At 38.1% G+C, this 18428-nt stretch overlaps 2 protein-coding genes across 3 annotated transcripts in view; one reads left to right on the plus strand and one right to left on the minus strand.

Moving 5' to 3' along the window:
• The window catches only part of LOC136343739 (uncharacterized), a 70252-nt gene that overhangs the window by 22943 nt on the left and 28881 nt on the right, over positions 1-18428 (minus strand). The window lies entirely within an intron of this gene.
• Positions 16557-18428, plus strand: part of LOC136343730 (zwei Ig domain protein zig-8-like) — a 78006-nt gene continuing 76134 nt past the window's right edge. For both annotated transcript variants that reach the window (XM_066290645.1, XM_066290646.1), the window contains exons 1-2: positions 16557-16770; positions 17953-18171. In XM_066290645.1, the coding sequence (XP_066146742.1) occupies positions 18114-18171 (58 nt within the window). In that variant the 5' untranslated portion in view covers positions 16557-16770; positions 17953-18113. The remainder of the gene's footprint in view (positions 16771-17952; positions 18172-18428) is intronic.

Here is an 18428-nt window from a genome sequence, read left to right on the forward strand (position 1 = left end):
TTTAGGCCAATTTACCTATATCCACTGTTGTTTCGCTTAGTCGTTACACGACGTCAAAGTTTTCAAATTAGTGTCGGTTTTTTAAATTAATTGCTAAACGGTTGTATTGATTTTCACTAAATTGGGAACCAAAAGTTACCATGTAAATTGTCGCCTTTTAATGTAAACAAGAACTCTTTTTAATGTATGGAAATATGAAAATGGCGCGTAGTTTGTAAATAAAAAGTTTATATTTTTGTGACCCCTTGTACGAATGACTTTAATTTTCGCTCTACTAGTAGCTGATTTTGTTTTGAAACGTTATTGTCTTTTGTAAAATTTCCCTCGGACCTAGAGTCTCTCTATAAAAAAAATTATTTACAATAGCTAGCACTTCATCATTAGGGTGAAAACAATATTGAAACAAAGCTCGGCACGATGGCCAAAGTAGAGATTAATTTTTTGAAAGGAATTTATTTATGTCTTCAGGAAAACGATCTACGTTTTGAACATTTCTTATGAGTTTAACTAAGTTGGTGCTCAGTGAAAATTTATCTTTTTCACGTTTTCGTTCCGACTGACAACAACGATGAATTCCAACTATCCCAAATTCTTTTTTTTCCAGAAAAACGATGTCTGGCAAACATTTTTTTTACCTAGGAGAAAAAGGTGCAAAAAAGTCAGTTAGTGGCGGAGAAAAAAATTTGAATCAATCGTACAGGGGGCAATAAAACTACGAACTTTCATTTATCAACCCCGCGCTATTTTTAATATTTCCACCCGTGAGAAAAACATGCTAACTTATGTGGTAATTCCGAGTTCCAAAATTAGTGAAAATCGATACAAGCTTTTAGCAATTATTTCGAAAAAACGACATTAATTTCAGAACTTCGGCACTCTCCAGCGGCATAACGAAACAACACTGGATATAGCTAAGTTATGAGATATAGTAAGTAAAACGCTTCACTGTTGGCGAAGTAATTTTGAGTTGTACAGTCATTTTAGGGACACCCTGTATGTCGAAAAGAGATTTTGAGCACTTTTCGCAGGTATGCCCCGGCGATTCATACAGTCGCAACATCGTTTTTCCCGAATTCTCAGCATTTCACCAAAGGACTGGCGATCGCGGGGAATTACAGAAATTATTCATTGAATACAGCACTTGACTGCACATAAATTTAAAATTGTGTAATAAATTGTTGTTGATCAATATAGTCTTGGAAGTCCCCTCAAGGGTGTGTTTTGATGTGATTTACAGGCTATTTAATACATCTCTATAATGGAATAAGCTGGGGTTTCTCTAGTTCTCCATTCTCCAGTTAAGTGTTTCCTTGCAATAACATAAATTTCCCCGAAGCACTAAATAAATTCTCTCTTTAATCATTTATTCTCTTCTTAATTCCGACCGCATGCATGCTGTGGTAATTGCCAGCCACCAAAGACTCCTTGACTAAACAGAGGGGAATTATTTGAGACAAACCGGGCATGGTTCAGTTCAACGGATGGCAATAATAGAATTATATTCTGATTAATGTTAGCTGCCCTGTCACCTTTCTAAACGTTCCCTGATTAATTTCCTCGGGAGTCGGTAGCATTGTATAGAACGCGTGTTAATGAGTTGAGCCTCGCAATCTTTTGGCTCCTCGAACTACGACCATCCGACTCCTTATTTTCTTATGATTAATTTACCGGCACATCCATCAAGGGAGAGAAACTTGGGAGATGTTTGTTTGGTATGGGGAAGACTATTCGCGATGCAGGCTTTGAAAACTCATGTCCCTTATCGGTGTAAGTACGGAATCTCCAGGGGTCTAGAGAGTAAAGTAATGCTGTTTGAGGGGCTAAAATGAGTGGAAATTCATGTTATACATCAATCTTAATATGACAGTGTTATGGCTCAGATTATGAAAAGGGTCGAACTAACACATTCTCAAGAGAAAAAGAGATGATATACTGAGGCATTCTCTGAGGCCCGCCAAAAAAAACAAGAATTTCTGAATATGCAGAGGATTTTTAAAGTAATAAGTTAGGGGAATCCTCAATGTAAATTTCATTGGTAAAGTAAGTTGTAAATTGTCTCGTTTTAGGCTCCGTAACATGAAATTCTGCTTTCTGGGGATGTCAAATGCGGCCTCAACACGCCGCTGCCTCTCGATGAATTAAGTTGCAAATTTAACCATTTATTCACAATGCATGTGGGATTATTCAGCTCGAATTTATTGGAGCAGAAGTAGGACAGGAAAAATGTTCCGAATCTATCTTTTATAGAAGTTTATATAGCTATGTTATCTCGGGTTTTCAAATATGCTCCTGCCACGCCACTGCCTCTGGACGAGTTCATTTGTAAATTTTGCCATTTATCCACAATACATGAAGGACTATTCAGTGCGAAACTCGTTGGTGTGGGAGATACGTATTTTTAGGTAGTATGAAAATTTAATTATTTAACATGCTCTACCGTCTCGTGTTTCTTAAACGCGTATCTTAATCGATCTAAAAACTGAAAGTTGTGCCGCTGAATATAAGAAACAGGATAAATGAGACGGAAATTGATTCATATAGAATTCGGTGTTATCAGTGGCGCGCAATAGCCTATTTTCGCTGAACTTAACACCCTTTTAGGTACATATTTTTGCTCGGCATAATTGGTCTTTATTTGTGCACATTACCAATATTTGATTTGTATCCGAAATTCATAATCACGTTTCAAATATTCCCACCTTTGTCCTTTTCCTGTAAATAAAATCCATTGAAACGTAACTTCGCCATGTTTTCAAATAATCCGTTAATTAAATCGGGTTAATCCGGGTTTCGAGGCCTAATCAAGTGGCCCCGATGTTTTATGCTCGAGGCATATCTACTCCAAAAGTTCATGTTTATTTTATTAATCAATTCATAGCCAGCTCAATTTCTTGTCTAACTCCGCTTCTGCACAGTCCATCTTGCTGAATGTCGGTCCCTCCCTAAGGGCAATTTCAATTATTCACTTCCACAAAATGACATTTAAAGCCCTGAAAAATAATCCCATACGTTCCCGGACATAATAACACGTAGGTAAATGACCCATTAGAAAATCCACTGGCATTTATTTAACGAAGCTATTATGACCCCTCCAATGTCCATTACAAATCATCTTAACACGTGTTCCCACCGCTCCCGGATCCCGTTATTCCCGTTTAACGATCCTCCCGAATGCACGACTAATTGTCTGTGGAATGCCCCTTTGGAGAGTGCGAATTCCAATGGTCTTTCAAAGGTCAGAGGGGAAGAATTTTTCTAATTCAAATTATGAATTTCAACGATTCCTCCTTGGAAGCTCTATGCTCTTCCATAGAGCACACCCCTGAAATATCACCACCTTTTTAAGGCCATTACTACCGTTTATTAGCAAGTTAATTTCCGACCTGCCTTTTGCCGGGATTCATTGCTCTGGGTCCTCCGGTAGTCGCTACGCCTTATCCAGAATAACAATAATAATTGCTGGATATAAGTTTGCAGTTCACGAAACTAAATTGAAACAGTTTGTCTTTGTTGGTTACCCACCGACTCCTGAGGTCCTTTGTTTATCGTTGAGGGTTCCAACAAGGTCCTGATTTAAGTTATGCAGAAATTACTTACGTTGAACTTCCATTTACACGAAATTTGATTACGAGAACTAGAACTGACCTGTTTTTCGTCCTGTATCACCTCGTCTTCCGCCGTATGCTCAGCTTTCAAGTCTATCTCTTGTAGAACCCAAGGTCCCCTTTATAGCTAAACTTTATCGCACCCTCATTGCAATAAATCTCCCAAAAAATAATATTCACTCACTAAGGTGGATCAACACAACCACAGTTCGTTTGTGGCTTACAGACACGACCCTCATAAAGTCTACACGCTCACCCAGGCCGGACTGTCGGATAATGCCCCTTCAGTGATTTATCGCGTAACCAGTTTCCCAAAGACACAAATCAAACTAGAGGTGTAGATTTATGTCTCCAATATCGAGCATTCGTCTTCATTACAAGTTTAATCAACCCTAAAGGCGAAGGTGCGAACCTAACTCTTTCCTCTAAAGGAAACTTAAACGTGGGAAGCCCAGGAGTCTCTTGCCTATCTTCCAATTTAGGTAAGGGTATACCTGCCCATACTCTCGTTACTCCGATGGGCGTGATCGGCAACAGCGCGTTTGTCTTTTGTTGCAGCTTCAATGAGGCCGCATGCCGTGAGTGCCGTGAATGCAAGGGCCTGGTTGCCAAAGTTCTTGTTAGGAAGTTTCGAAAAATAAATTGCATTTCAGTGGGTCTAGGTTTTTTCAGGGAGAAATCGCTCGTACTGAAAAGGCCACATTCCAACTTGACCACTCGGGAAGTTGTTGCGTCTAGTGCCCGCTTAAATTCGGCACCCGAAAAAGTCATACATTTAATTTGGACACGACATTGAATGTAAATAACAGCTGAGAACCGTCCATCCAGAATTATAAATGAGACAAGTCAAGTTTGATTATCTTTTATGCGGAAAAAATTCTGGATAATATTTTTGAATGGGAAAGCCTCCGGAACAAGTCGATTTAAATCCAAGGGACTCTGCCGGTCGAACAGCAAAAACGTTTTTTTTTTTGTTCGTTTTGCACCGGAGCTGCATTTTTTGCGAGCGATTTTTTTTTTCGATTTGGTATATTCGGGAAAATTCCGTTTAATTCGATTATTGTTTTGAGCAAAGTTTTGAAATTTGCTGTATCACAAACGCGGCTGTTGGAGCCACTGTGCAGTTTGTGGGACATCGAATGCGTTGACCTGACGTTGCGCCTTTCGTGGGACGTAATCAAGATGCGAAAACTGTGACGAGCGGCCGCACGCGGGGCGAGGTGCAACTGAAAGGATAAAAAATATCTTTATTGGTGTTTGTTTGATTTTAAAATCTTCTTTACACATGTATACATCGATTCGCCTTTCCTATTAAAACGTACCGAACAATGTCAGTTTAAAAGAGAAATTAGAACTCGGATCGAGCTAGAGCGAAATCCTATTAACTGCAGAGCGTCTAATTTCCAACAGTTTTTATCGATGAAAATCGCAAATAAAAGGCGTTGCCAAGTGTGGTGTTTTCCTATTTTCCAGTCGCCATTAACTTTTCAGTCACACTTTTCTCGTGTTTCCTCCGTTTCTAGCCAATTTTGAACGTCAAACTCTGGAATACTTCGGAACCGTTTATTGCCGCTTTTTGCTTCTTTCCCATCGGTGAACTTTTATTCAAATGTTTTCCCGCAATCCAATTTTCATATTTTATGAACTTCACGCGGGGGAACAATTCATTAATTCAGCTAAGTTGCGTCACGAAGAGCGAAAAAATTCATATTCATCTTCATGATACACCGAGTGTAATTTAATTAAATGTTTTAAAAAAACTGGTACAATCCGATACTTTCATGGTGCTGCAAACTCGCCAAATTGCATTTAAGCGATTCAAAAACGACAAATAAAACCGACTCGGAGCTTTCGCAGGAAATTGAGCCGATGAATTAGAAGTGTTATTAAAACGTCTAAACTCCCCATCAATCCTCTTTGGCCCGATGAAAGTGATCATGCACTCTACAGGGCAACATGCAAAAGGAGGGCGAAATTACCCTTCTAAATCGATTTATTCCGATACAGGATTGTTTTTAAAGGGTAAATTTACTTCTCACGTTCTGATATTTAAATCCGGACTTTTTGGACAAAAAACCTCTCAATAAAATTGATTCATCGCTCAAGATTAACCTGAGAATTTCAATTTAAAGCTAGACACTTATCCGGTAAAGAATAGCCCTTACCTTGGACCGATCCTCATAGTTTTATCGATCATTCGCAGGACAATATCCCCGGTAAGTTGCTCATAAAGCCTTAAAGGGATGACATAAAAATGTAACTGCGGGTGTAAAATAGTTCATTACCTGTTCGAACCGGCTCGGGCATAATTTATCGTCAACGATTTATCAGGGAGAATTGCAGATGAGACGGCGCAGTGCCTTTATACCTGGCTGCGGTTTTCTGGACTAATTCTTTATCCAGGAATCTGGCGAGGATCCAGGTTTCGCGATGGGATGAACACGAACGAGGCTAAGTACATCTATTACGCTTAGAATCTTGCAAATAAGGTTAAAGTTTGATGGAAATTTATTTAACTAATATTCAAGCAGAACATAATTCGACTTTTGGAATTAAATTTGCATGTAGCGATTTAGGGTCGGAGCTTTGATGTCCTGCTAAATCTACATTGGAGATAGTTAATGTACAGTAAAGGGTAGCTATCTCACGAAGTCGATACGTTACACAAAATGTCTTAAATGGAGGATTTTTGCGGGAATCTAGGAAGATTCACTAGAGTTTTATGTGGAAAAATCGTCCTCATGGCGGGTTCATGAGAATATGATCGAGCTGCAGCAGGAAATACAAGATTTCACTGAAGCTGAACGCGTGAAAAATAACAGCGCTCGGAGAACAGATAGTATATCAGGGACCGGAGACCGAAGATATGATTTTCCCACGAGATGTACATATTATTAAACACTTTACACCGTGCGGCTCTAAATTGTCCCTCCTCTGTTAAATTTTCAACAAATTATTTATTTTTTTTTTAATTGAAAAGCGGCATTAAGTAGGACAAAAATGCAATTTTTTGACGATTTTTTATTTTTTTGATATGTCGCTTACAAAATGGACAATTTTTTAAAATTGAAACATAGGTCAAGTAACACCTCAAATTAAAGGTATTTCAAAACTGCATTTAAAGACGTATTGTGAGTCAAAATCTATCTATTAGTTTTGAGAAAAATAGACATAAATTTGGTAAAAAATGCAGTACAAATTTAGTTAAATGGTAGTTAAACAATGAAAAAACTTATTTGTTGAAAGAAGGTTGGTTTGTTTTCGGTTTTGTGTTCACTGACAAGTCTTTGGTAAAAAAAGAACAAAAAGATACATGGAAATAACCAAAGACTGAAAGCATCAAATTGAAAATAAACTGATTTCCTATCCATAAAGAAATTTTTTCATTATTTTCGTTCTATTGAACTGCGTTTATATTGCATTTTTTTATCAAATTTATACCTGTTTTTTTCAAAAGCCAATCGATAGATTTTAAGTCGCAATATACCGTTGAATATAGTTTTAAAAAACTTTTATTTGAGGTGTTTCTGGACCTGTATGCTTATTTTTTTATCGGCCAATTTGCGCTGACGGTGACGAAAGTAACAATTAAAAGAACAAATAAATTTCAAACTGTACCATTTTTTGTCCTTTTAATGCTGCTTTTGAATTTAAACAAATAATAATAATAATTAATAAAACATGTAGCAGGGGTTACAATTTAGAGGAGCACGGTGTATTACTGCTTTTTCAAGTCTACAACGAAGTGGAATCAATTCTCCAACAGGTGGCGCTGCATGCATCTCTGTCGATTTTCCAATTTCTCCTGTGAATATGACGAGAGAGACCAAGTGAATCAGCTAAATTTGCTCTATTCAGCTTAGCAATCCATATATAGAATTTTTAGAGCTAAACAATCTGTAATTTAAGAGTTTTTTTTTCAATTCAATTCAACTTTTTTCGAATTAATTCTCCGATAGATGTCTATGTGTGCACCTCCACCGGTTTCGAATTTTCAGAGGGTTTATCATGCGACAGCCGACGAAATTGAATTCTTGACAATAATCAAATATTAAGTTTAATGAAATTTTCCAAATGCCCACATCCGAAGTTGTGTTCCAGTATCTCAGAAGCTTATAAAAAATCTTGTTAAAGTCGTGCCTCCTGATATTTTCAAATCAGTTTCTAGTCGCATGTGACTTCCTGATTTTCGTGAGATAATTGAATTTGCCTCATATAACCAAATAGCGCAAAGAAAATAAAGGAATCCGCAGCTTTTTCATTCACTCCATACGCCCCTATTCCCAAGGGAATTAACTTTCTCCAGAACCCCCACCTGTTTGTTTTTATTTCGGACGTTTTGTTAACACAATCGAGTCTAAATTCCCATTTCCTCTTAGGAAGCAAAGATATTTTCAGAAATTAGATTAGAAAAGGTGCTATTTGGGATTGATTTGGACAAAGAACATTTAGATCGGTCAATTTGGAACTTCTCCGAATACTGAACTCTCTATCTAATACGTCGAATATAGAATTGAATAAGAGCTTAAGACACATCAAAGAGAAACATTTCCTGATGTGTCTCCAACACAACTTTTCGCTTTGCCTCGCTTTATTGGCATTGGCAGGAAAAAGCGAAGTTTCCGTTTGATTTTCATCTTCTTGAACCAACTTGTTTCGATCAATTTAAGCAGTGGGATAAATTCGATGATTTTAATGAGTAAAAGTGTTACTGGAAACGTTTTGTCCACCTCACCGGCAGGAGAATAGCTTTATTTACTCAATACTTGTTGGAACAAAGTTTATTTTTGTCTTTCCAAACAGTGAACTCCAATAGAAACCCGATCAAGACAAATAAGACATATTACGTAACTGATACGAGAGCATCAGCTGCCGCCACGCTTAATTTAATCTCACGTGTTGCCGTCAGGCTCTAGGAAACTTCTTTCGTTCTTTATTATATCGAATCTATCGAACTTGAAATAGTGAAACATCAGATCACAAAAAGCCATTTTGGGAGGATTTGCCCCCCAAAGTTAAACCTCGACGATCCATAAATCCTCTTCTTTTTAAGCGACTCGGTAACTAGAAGAGAAAGATGTTTATTTGGCATTCACCCTCACCGCCATTAGTTTATATTTGGAAGTCAGAGTATACACATGCAAACAAAAGATGAGGGAAATGATGTTCGCAATGCGGACCCGGGGGCCAAAGTAACACAAATGGAGTAATCAATCATGGCTTTCAGTCTTTCTTAGCTATTCGCTAGGTAGCGATAGTCTGATGAAAGGGCATAGGTTATTGGGTTTTTGGTGGCTCTGATGTGCATTATTGCCCCAATTGATTTGGATCGCAAATCTGGCATTCCGGAGGTAGGAATAGGGATTGAAAGAGTAGCAGAAATCTAAGCTGTTGCGCAGCAGTTGGTTCATATGAATGCGGCCGTTGATTCGGACAGTATAAGGAGGGTCGCTGACAAGGTGGGCAAAGGACTATTTCAATATACAAGGTCTCTCTAGAAGATCTATACAAAATGGTAGTTCAGATTTCTAAGGCGAAAACATAACAGCTTAACTTCGTTAAATCTTCGTTCAAAAGCGAGCAGTTTTCAAAATATGGAACGTCAAAGTGGCGATTGAAACAGGGAAAAAATTTGTTACTTTGTGAATCATGCCACCATTTGAACAAAATTTTTGGCGGCGAGAAATCGGAACCCGTTCACATCATCGATGCACATAGTAGAGAACTACGTTAGCGGTAGATGAACTCTCGTTAAAAGCGGATAATTTTATTATCACCGGGTATAAATTTTAATTAGGACTAAATTTGTACGTTCCTACATATTCGGTGAAAAAAAGGTTTGTTGGTACAAGTCCCTACCGGCATTCCTTCTGGAGATGTTCGAAGGTTCAAGTTAGCTGCGTATCTTGAAGAATAACTTTCAAAGTACATATTAATTCATACAGTATAGCAAAAGAAATAATACAAAAATTTGTATAGTCAAATAAAAACACGAGGATTAAGAAAATTATAAGGATTGAAGAGTAATTGAACGTTTTGCTTTTTTTCGTTTCAATTTTATAATATGTCCCTTAAAGTTATTTCTCAAGACATGCAGGGAACTTTAACCTCCGAATATCTCAAGAAAGGACTTGTACTGGAATAACTTTTTTCGTGAAACATGTAGCAAAACATAAATTAGGTCATAAATTAATTTTATATATCATTAAACGGACGGAACACTTCAGAGCACTGACATATAAAGATAAGGGAATTAACAAAGGGAGCAAAAAAAGAGCAAAAAACACATACCAACCATGGAGCAGATAGCGCTAAGACTAATAACAAAGATAAGACAACCCGGAAACCCTCTTCACAACCCATCCGACGAATTCCTATACGAACGGACACAAGTGACTAAAATAACCGAAGGACTATCACAACTACAAACAAAATAGAAAAACAATCCTCACAACTTGACTATATTCAACCCCCTTTGCATAGGAAGACAGACGAGACAATCCCGATACATTTCCCCTCCCACAACCCTGTTGGAGCATTATTCGGATTGAAAATACAATGACCTTTTGTTTTTGTTTGTTTTACGAAATTAATTGTAATATAGGCAGAAAGCCAACTGGTCAATAGCCGTTTCTCATGGAATAAAGACGTGTATTGTTATTATTAACTTTTATACTGGATGATGAAAAAGTTATGTCCCTTTAAAAAGAATTCAGCTAGCGCTGACAGCGTCCTCTACAATGCGCATCGAAAATGTAAACGGATTGTGATTTTTCACTCATAAAAATCCCCCAATGTGACATTTTGTTCAGATAGTAGCATGACAAACCAAGTAATTAATTTTTTCCCCTTTTAATCTTCACTTTGACGTCCTGTATTTTAACAACAGTCCACTGTTTGGACGGAGGAAAATTGAGTTAAATTGTCATATTTTCGCCTCAGAAATTTATGGTGGAATTTTGTAGAGAACTTTCAGAGATACCCTGTACAATATATTTCGTATAAATTTGCCTTCCAAATACGGACCTGGACTTTTTTCTGTTTCGGAAGCCACTTTTGTGGTCCATCATATTATTTACATCTTCATTTTGATGAACGATTTGTCGCAAAATTTCCAAAGTAGACAAATGTTGCAGTTTTTCGGCAAATTTTCATCTTTTGACGCGAAATGCCCAACAAGTGTGGGATCGCGAAAAAATCAACTGGAACTTTTTGCCTGCAATCCCAAATTCAAAATTTATCGCCCTTTCATATTAAACTGCCAGCGAACATAGATTGAGTGCTTCCCATATAAAAGAACAAAAGGAAAAAATGAACAGGTCCGGGGTTTAATCTCGGTGCACTGCGGATTGGCGCTGGGGCAAAAATATATCTCCGTTGCGGTTTAAATAGATTTCCATGTATAGCTCATGTCCTCGAGGGTTTTTCGATAAACGTGCGAAGTAAACAATGTTTGGAATTTAAAAAAATGTAATTATAGCTGCTTAATCACTAACCGCAGCCGATTCGGCCGTAACGAGTTCTGGACATAAAACCGAATTTAATTCTGCGTTAAAAACTTGATGGCATGTGCGTTAACCGAATGCAGGGAATTTTTTTGACAATTAACAAGGAGAAAATAAAGTTTCAGCTCGGGTCAGACTTAGTAGGAACAACAATTCCGAAGCGGAAACTCAATGGCCAATTCCAGCGCCACTTCAAATTAAAAAACACTAGAGAACACACGAATATCGAGTGTTTTGCATAGGAAGAAATAAGAGAAAAAGTAGAGCAAAAACCGAGTGAAACACAATATACGACTCGGTATTGCGAATCGAGCACTGTTCGTGGAGCTTATTGGAATTTTATTTAAACGCGATCGGTGAGGTCCCAGTCAGCTTTCCATCGAACATCTGTTTTAATTGTTCGCTATTTTTTTATGCTCTGAAATCCTCGTGCCTTTAATTAATGGCCCCCATCACATTTCGAGATTTAGCAAAAACTTCCTCTCAGAAAACTTAACTTGCAGGACCCATTTACTAGATTATATTCGGGACCAATTTGTTGGAAATTTCAGGCATTTTAATTATCGTCGCTTTCACTAAACCCCCGAATAGAACTTATAGACATGTCTGTGATGACGTCGCCGTGACGGGGATAATCCTGGCTTACCATGCACGTCAGATATGATTTCGACCCTAATCGTTCCATTGAAATGCAAACTACCAAACCGACTTAGGCCCTGTATTGAATGCTCCAATTATTGCAAAATTATTCTGATCAATAACCATCATGGTAGGTGTCGGATCTCGAAGAGCACGTTTATTCAGCTGGAATGGATCTTGATCATTATGGTTGAGGATTACCGCTGTTGCTAGGTCCCGAAAGGGATAAGAGTTGGGAATTAAATCCCTAAATGGATTTTTTTTTTATTGAAGTTCACCGAGTTTGCTTAATTTTCCCTCTGGAAATTAGCGCTTATTTTTTGGACTGATGTAGAGAAAGAGTTTCGAAATTTCGTGTTTCTTGGCTCAAATGCCAATTTGTCGCATTTTCAATACTTGTCCTCCAATATTCGGTTTCATGCAGGATGCAAAATTTGATGACGATGTTCGGAATCCTAGAGCGTCAAAGACATTTAATTTTTCTAATTTTTTTATTTCACAATACCACATCGCCCACTGCATAGTTATGATCTTATAATAGAAACTGACGAGGGACACGAATTCTCAAATTTTCCTCTCTTAGCTGTTGGATAGCTGTTTGAAATTGGCAAGAGAACTGACATTTGGCACTAAGCCTCAAACTTTTTTTAACGTAACAGAACAAGTCTGAAGTGTTATTTTTAATGCCTAGACTGTGAAGTATCAATTTTACTGGCTAGGCACTCAAACTGACACTTCACACCTCACGTTCTGCGTCACTTGTCACTTTTTCACTCAAATCACTTATCTTGTCAATCGAAGAAGAACGTGCCAGTCAGGCCCGTTTCGAGAATTCAATATTTCACCAAAGAGGCCATGAATGATTCAGACAGCAATTACAATCAACCCCATATCACATAATCGGGGGTTAATGCTCTAAACCGAAGCACCCGTAGGGGAATCATAAATCCCTGACAAGAGAACGAATTTGCTTTTACATTAACCTAATTTCGCTGTTGCGCTTTTGGGAGTTTTCTGCCCTCGTCACCATGGAACTCGATGAGAAAGTAGGTTTTAATGGAGCTGCAAACCAAAACTTCCAAAAACATTTTGTCCTTAATCTGAGTTTGCGTATCCTCTCCTTGTGTAGGCTAAAGCGGACAATCAATTTTATTTAGCTAAATTAAATAAGGACCGTATCAAAGTTTGTGACGGAAGACGATATTTACATTGGGCCAATGGCATGAATGCCATTAATCACGTGACCGCTTTCCCGGTAGGCAATGTCTACAAATCCCGAAGGGACTGGACATCGCTTGACCGCAAAACGATGCTACGTGTCCAGTCCCGAATAATGTTTGTTCGCTCCCAATAAGCCGATGGACAAACGCACAGCTCTTCTAAGTCTGAAAATTCAGAAAGTGCAATATTTTCCTTACACGTCAATTTTGCATTCAATAGTTCGTTAACAAATCCGATTTTACCGATTTCTCGGTGAATTTTCCGCGATAAATTCTGCAGGAATCCGGAGCTGAAATTTCCATGAAATTTTCTTCGGTCTGCGGTCTCTCCGCCCCCCCATAATTTCCGACCGAAATTAACGCTTTGCTTGAGTTTAATATATGAATGTTACCATAATTGATCTTATTTTCATTTCGCGTTTATTGGCGAACCCTTAATGAAGGGAATAGGGTCGTTGATGTGACTGTATATTTTATATTTGTTAAACTCCTCCCAATTTTCAAATTGAATTTGATAAACTTTGGAGCCTGGAAAGCAGACAATTTCTTGTATTTTTTGCTCCATTAATCCCAGTTACTTTACCGTCTGGATACTCACGCAATCATATTTAGGCTAATGGAGAACGCGAGATATAAAAGTTCGTTTACACTTCATGTTTCTTGGCACTTAACAATATGTCCCTAAGGTAGACAATTTTTTTCCCGTCACTCATTCCCAGCTTCTAGAGAAGTGAGTCAAAGACGTATCTGCACGTTCCCCTGACGACCCTTGTATGCCTCCTCCCTTAAACCCGAGCAATCAAGCTTGGAGGAGGGAGAGAGAGGTCACAGATGCGGAAGGCAAAAGGGTGGATGTTCAGTGAGCAGTATCGGGGAATATCTGGACGTGGGCTTGTTGAAGAAACGAAATATTGCATCACCAGAAACTAGCTCTTGGGGCAAATATATCAAGAAGGGCCACAGAAGGTCAAAGGGAAGAGATGAAGGGACCAAACCCCCAAGGACGGCCGTACATGCATGGATGTCAAAACGCAATAGGAGCATGTTGGGAAAAAACGTACACATTCCAGGAAAATTTCCAAAGTTAAAAGAAAAGCAAAAATTTCTGTCGCATCTATCCATCAGAACTGGTAAAAATGTGATACGGGAACTGAGGAGTATAGGAAAAGTGATTGGAACGAGGAAGAGTGGCATAGCCCCGTAACTTGAAAGGACGCAAATGCACCATGGGGAGGAGCGATTGATGAGATGTCGTCTGGATTGCACGAAGAGCAACAAGAAGTATAACAAGACCGAAATGACTCAAAGAAACAGTAGTTGTTAAAAAAACACAACAGAGGATGAGAGCGCGGATTGAACTCATAGAGGACGAGCAGAGTAGATAGTACTTATTCGGACTCTTCTCCGACCTCGATGGTATGTATCGTGTGAATAGTTTGAGAATCGAAGAAGCTTCTTTCTTCCTAAAATTTTTAGTGGGTAAGCACTTCGATGAATCCCAAACTACCTCGCTGTCAAAACACCAGGCTGTGTATCCTTTGAAGATTTTTTTTCGTGACGAAAGAAGCTTCAAGAGCAGAGCGTTTATCGAATTTTTTTACACAAAATTTTGATTAATTTGACCCATGTTTTTAAAAATAATTCAATTTAATATTTAAATCTTGTTAATAATTAGTTAATTAAAAAGTAAACAAAAGTCTCCCAATTCTGACATTTTTCTATATTTTAATTAAACGCGGACGATTCCCCATAGATTTTTCCCCAGGAATTCTGAATGTTGTCGCTCTAATATTTAGAGCGATGAAGAACATGAGTTTTCGAATTTCCTAGCTTGAAACAATTAGCAATAATTTTCAGCCGAAATTAACGCTTTGTTTCAGTTGAATATATGAATGTTGCCATCATCGATCTTATTTCCATTTAACCCTTATTGGTGTTCCATTAACGGGGAGAATTGCGAAATTGATGTGACTGTAAAGTCAAACGAGGTTGGCTAATTTAATAATAGGCCGAACGATTCGATTCAGCGGTGGCTATACACTAGAGTTTAATTAATTATCGTTAATTCTTTTTAATTAATCTGACAGAAGGATTATTGATCAAATTGGTACCTATACAAGAAGTGTAATGGCGCTTGCCACCAACTAATTGAGCAATTAAAATGTAATAAAAATTGTAGGAATTTGTTGGAAAACAAAGCTGGAAAATTAAGATTTTTCAAGTCGAGAGACATACTTTTCCATAGCCTTAATGTCTATTCACCAGACGGCTGCAGGCAAAAAGGGACTTAATTAGATTTAACGCTTATAACTTAAGAAGATGAGTAAATAGCAATTAAAATTTACCGAACGAGAATAGCGAAAAGCATCGAGGAAAGAAATTGGATAATGGAAGAATCTTGGGGATGAAGCTGCCGTATACACCGGAGGATGGGGAAAGGTAATTTCTCTTATCTCTTTTCCTCGCATCAGGTGGCGCCGACGCGCATAAACGTTTAATCAAAGAAAAATCCCACCTAATTGTCATATCTTTTATCATTAAAAGCTGTTTGTTGCCAGAAAATAACTGTTTGGTTTAATTGAAATTGTTGGAGGTTTTATTGTAGCTGGCCCCATTGTTCGTGCCCGGCTCTCCCGAGAAAGGAGAATGGCTTTTGCCCTCTTATAGATGAAAATTATAATTTTTAATTTTAGTTTCATCCATTGTCGTAAACTTTCCACTTAAAAGGGCAATTTGCCCACAAAAATCGGCCGAGTTTGTAAACCAAATTCTGATGAGATTACGTCAGACATGGACGGGAAATTTATTTCATATGGACGGAAGAAAATCCCGAGGGGCATGGAGGGAGGGGGTATTATCTGATTGAGATGATTGATGTTGCCCTAAATTGGGGTTTTAAGGGTATCAACAACAAGATCAGTGAATCACACAAAATCACTGATGTAGTCTGCTTTTGAAGTTCTGTGTTACTACATCGTAAAAATTGTTTTACAGAGTGAACCTTGAGGATCCACTCCGCGTGAAAATCAGTAACGTAGTTTGCCCTGGCAAGGCCCTTTTGTTCTACCTCAAGAGACCGAGGAACCACAAGCCATCAAATTGTCAAAAACGGAAAATTTTATTATCCGACATCTTGAAAACTCTGGAAACTAGACATGAGAAATGTTAGAAATAAATTACTCGAAATTTAACTCAAAACCTATCTCGTAAGTCCCACCATGACGGCTGAGATCTAGCTCTCGTCACTACAAAAATGTAAACTAGGCCATTTGATATTCAGAATAGCCCTCCATAAAGTGTCTAAGAGGCAATCCTATCGGAGCGGAAAATGGCCCTTTCGGCTTTATTTCATATACGCTTCATGCAAATTTGATACCCGGGTTTTTATTCGATATACAACCTTCTATTACTTTCAATATAGGGGTTTTCCTTTAGTTTCTTCATCGAAACATTCCCGGAAAGTTTCCCATAAAAACACCCCATACCTATCGAATCCTGATCCAAAATTTTTGTCCTGTGAAGGATGGCGCTCGGATCGCCTCTCTCCTGCAAACCTGCGGAGGTCCGACAGTTATCCGTGCGTCGCGACGCTGGCTACAAACGACGTCAGCCGATTGTAGGAATTCGCGTGTCCGGAGTTTCGAAGATATACCGGCGGAAGTTGCACTTTAACAAGAGTTGGTATTGTGGATTTTTCCATCAAAACTGAAACTTTTAAGTGCGATGGTCAGTTTTGGAGAGAGCTTTTGATCGTTGGGTTAAAGAAAGTTTTTGAGGGTGTTAAATGGGCGAACCTCAACGGTAAGGGTTTGATTTAGAGTTTGTAGGGATGAAATAATGTAATTTACCGTCTCCTCAATTACTTTTTAATTTTGATGGGTCAACGATTAATAAAGGAAAACTGGGTTGTTATTAAATTACTCCTCCATGACTTTGCCATTTTGTGACCCACCAATTCTTAATTAGGAAGGCAAATACGTGATTTTTTTTTCTCATTTGCGGGCAGGAAATTATGCTGATTGAGTTTACATTAGATAAGGAAAATGGCAAAGCCCTATAATCGCAAGAAAAACGATTCCTGTGGCTTATATTTTTCAGCAAATTGTTTGAAACTTCTGAAAAGTTTCCAGAAACCGGAAAAGGCCAATTTGTTAAATGGTGGAGAAGGTGTTTTCTGAAATGTCCCGGAAAACCCCATCAATTTCTAGAAACATTAAACACTTTTTTGTGTAAAATCTGGGGGCTTCCCCCAGTTTCCAGACTTTCAAGAGACCAAATGACACTAATGGAATTTTATAAAATGTATTTTAAACATTTTTGTTTAAGCAAAGAAATTATGACTTTGAGCGTCTTCTATATCGGAACATTTGAATTCGCTGCGCACCATTGGGTTCTCGAGACAGTAGGAGATAAGCAGGGGAATTAAATCGAGCCAAATTTGAACGTTTTAATGCCGGTCACAAAGTACACAGTTATTAAAATTATTTGCCGCATACAAGCGTTATTGTTCTGTGCTAAAAGCTGCAGCCCTTCAGACTTTAGTACCGAATTTCTGATAGTAGCTGCTAATATTAATTCGCCATCTTTGCCTTACAACTACGTTAAGTTTCATTACTCGCTTAATTTGTGCTGAACATAGAGCTGAATAATCCCTGAAAATTTTATGTTAATTGCGGTTCTTTCCTGAGTGTTACAACTTCTCAAATTCCGGCCAAACTTTCATTTATTTCAATTATTCTCCTAAAAGTTACTGTTATTACCCCATCACTTCTGCTCTGAAATCGCGTCAACCTTTACTTTCGACTCAATTTCTAATGAATATAGAGCAGCATCAACCTCGGAAATTTTACTCTAATTGAGGTCCTTTCCTGAGAATGCCAGCTCCTCAAATTATCCAGTTTTCTTCAGACCGGTCAACCAATTACTCTAATTATCACGTTTCAGCTGGTGGATGGACATTAATAATTTTCTCCTCTCTTTCAGATATGAACACCAAAGAGTGACGATCGAAAATCACTAATGGGACACTTACAAACACCTGTGAAGTGTTAGTAGTGTGCATCAGTGAAGTGTAGAATAAAATGTGACGAATACCAAAAATACTTCTACTTGTTGGCTGCTCTACCGCTTTAGTCTTTCTAAATATGTCTTTAGTGTCCACTGCTTTGGCCTTCGTGGTTCTCCTGCATTTTCCGTTCACCGGTAAGTTGTTGCCAAATCCAGGCAAACAATTTTTTATACGGCTCGCGACGTTGATAAATTATCTCATAATTTATAGGATATGAAAGGGTATAATAAGCTATCAATCTTCTTTTTTTCCTCATGATGAGTCTTTCATTAAAACTATGGATTCTCCCTAAATGGGGTTATCCCGCTTTAATCAAGTCTTAATTCCCCCAGAACTTCTGTGTGCGGTACATAAGCTACAACATATTCATACAGAAACTATATTGCAGAGT

Source organism: Euwallacea fornicatus, chromosome 15, assembly GCF_040115645.1.
Source record: "Euwallacea fornicatus isolate EFF26 chromosome 15, ASM4011564v1, whole genome shotgun sequence".
NCBI lineage: Eukaryota > Metazoa > Arthropoda > Insecta > Coleoptera > Curculionidae > Euwallacea > Euwallacea fornicatus.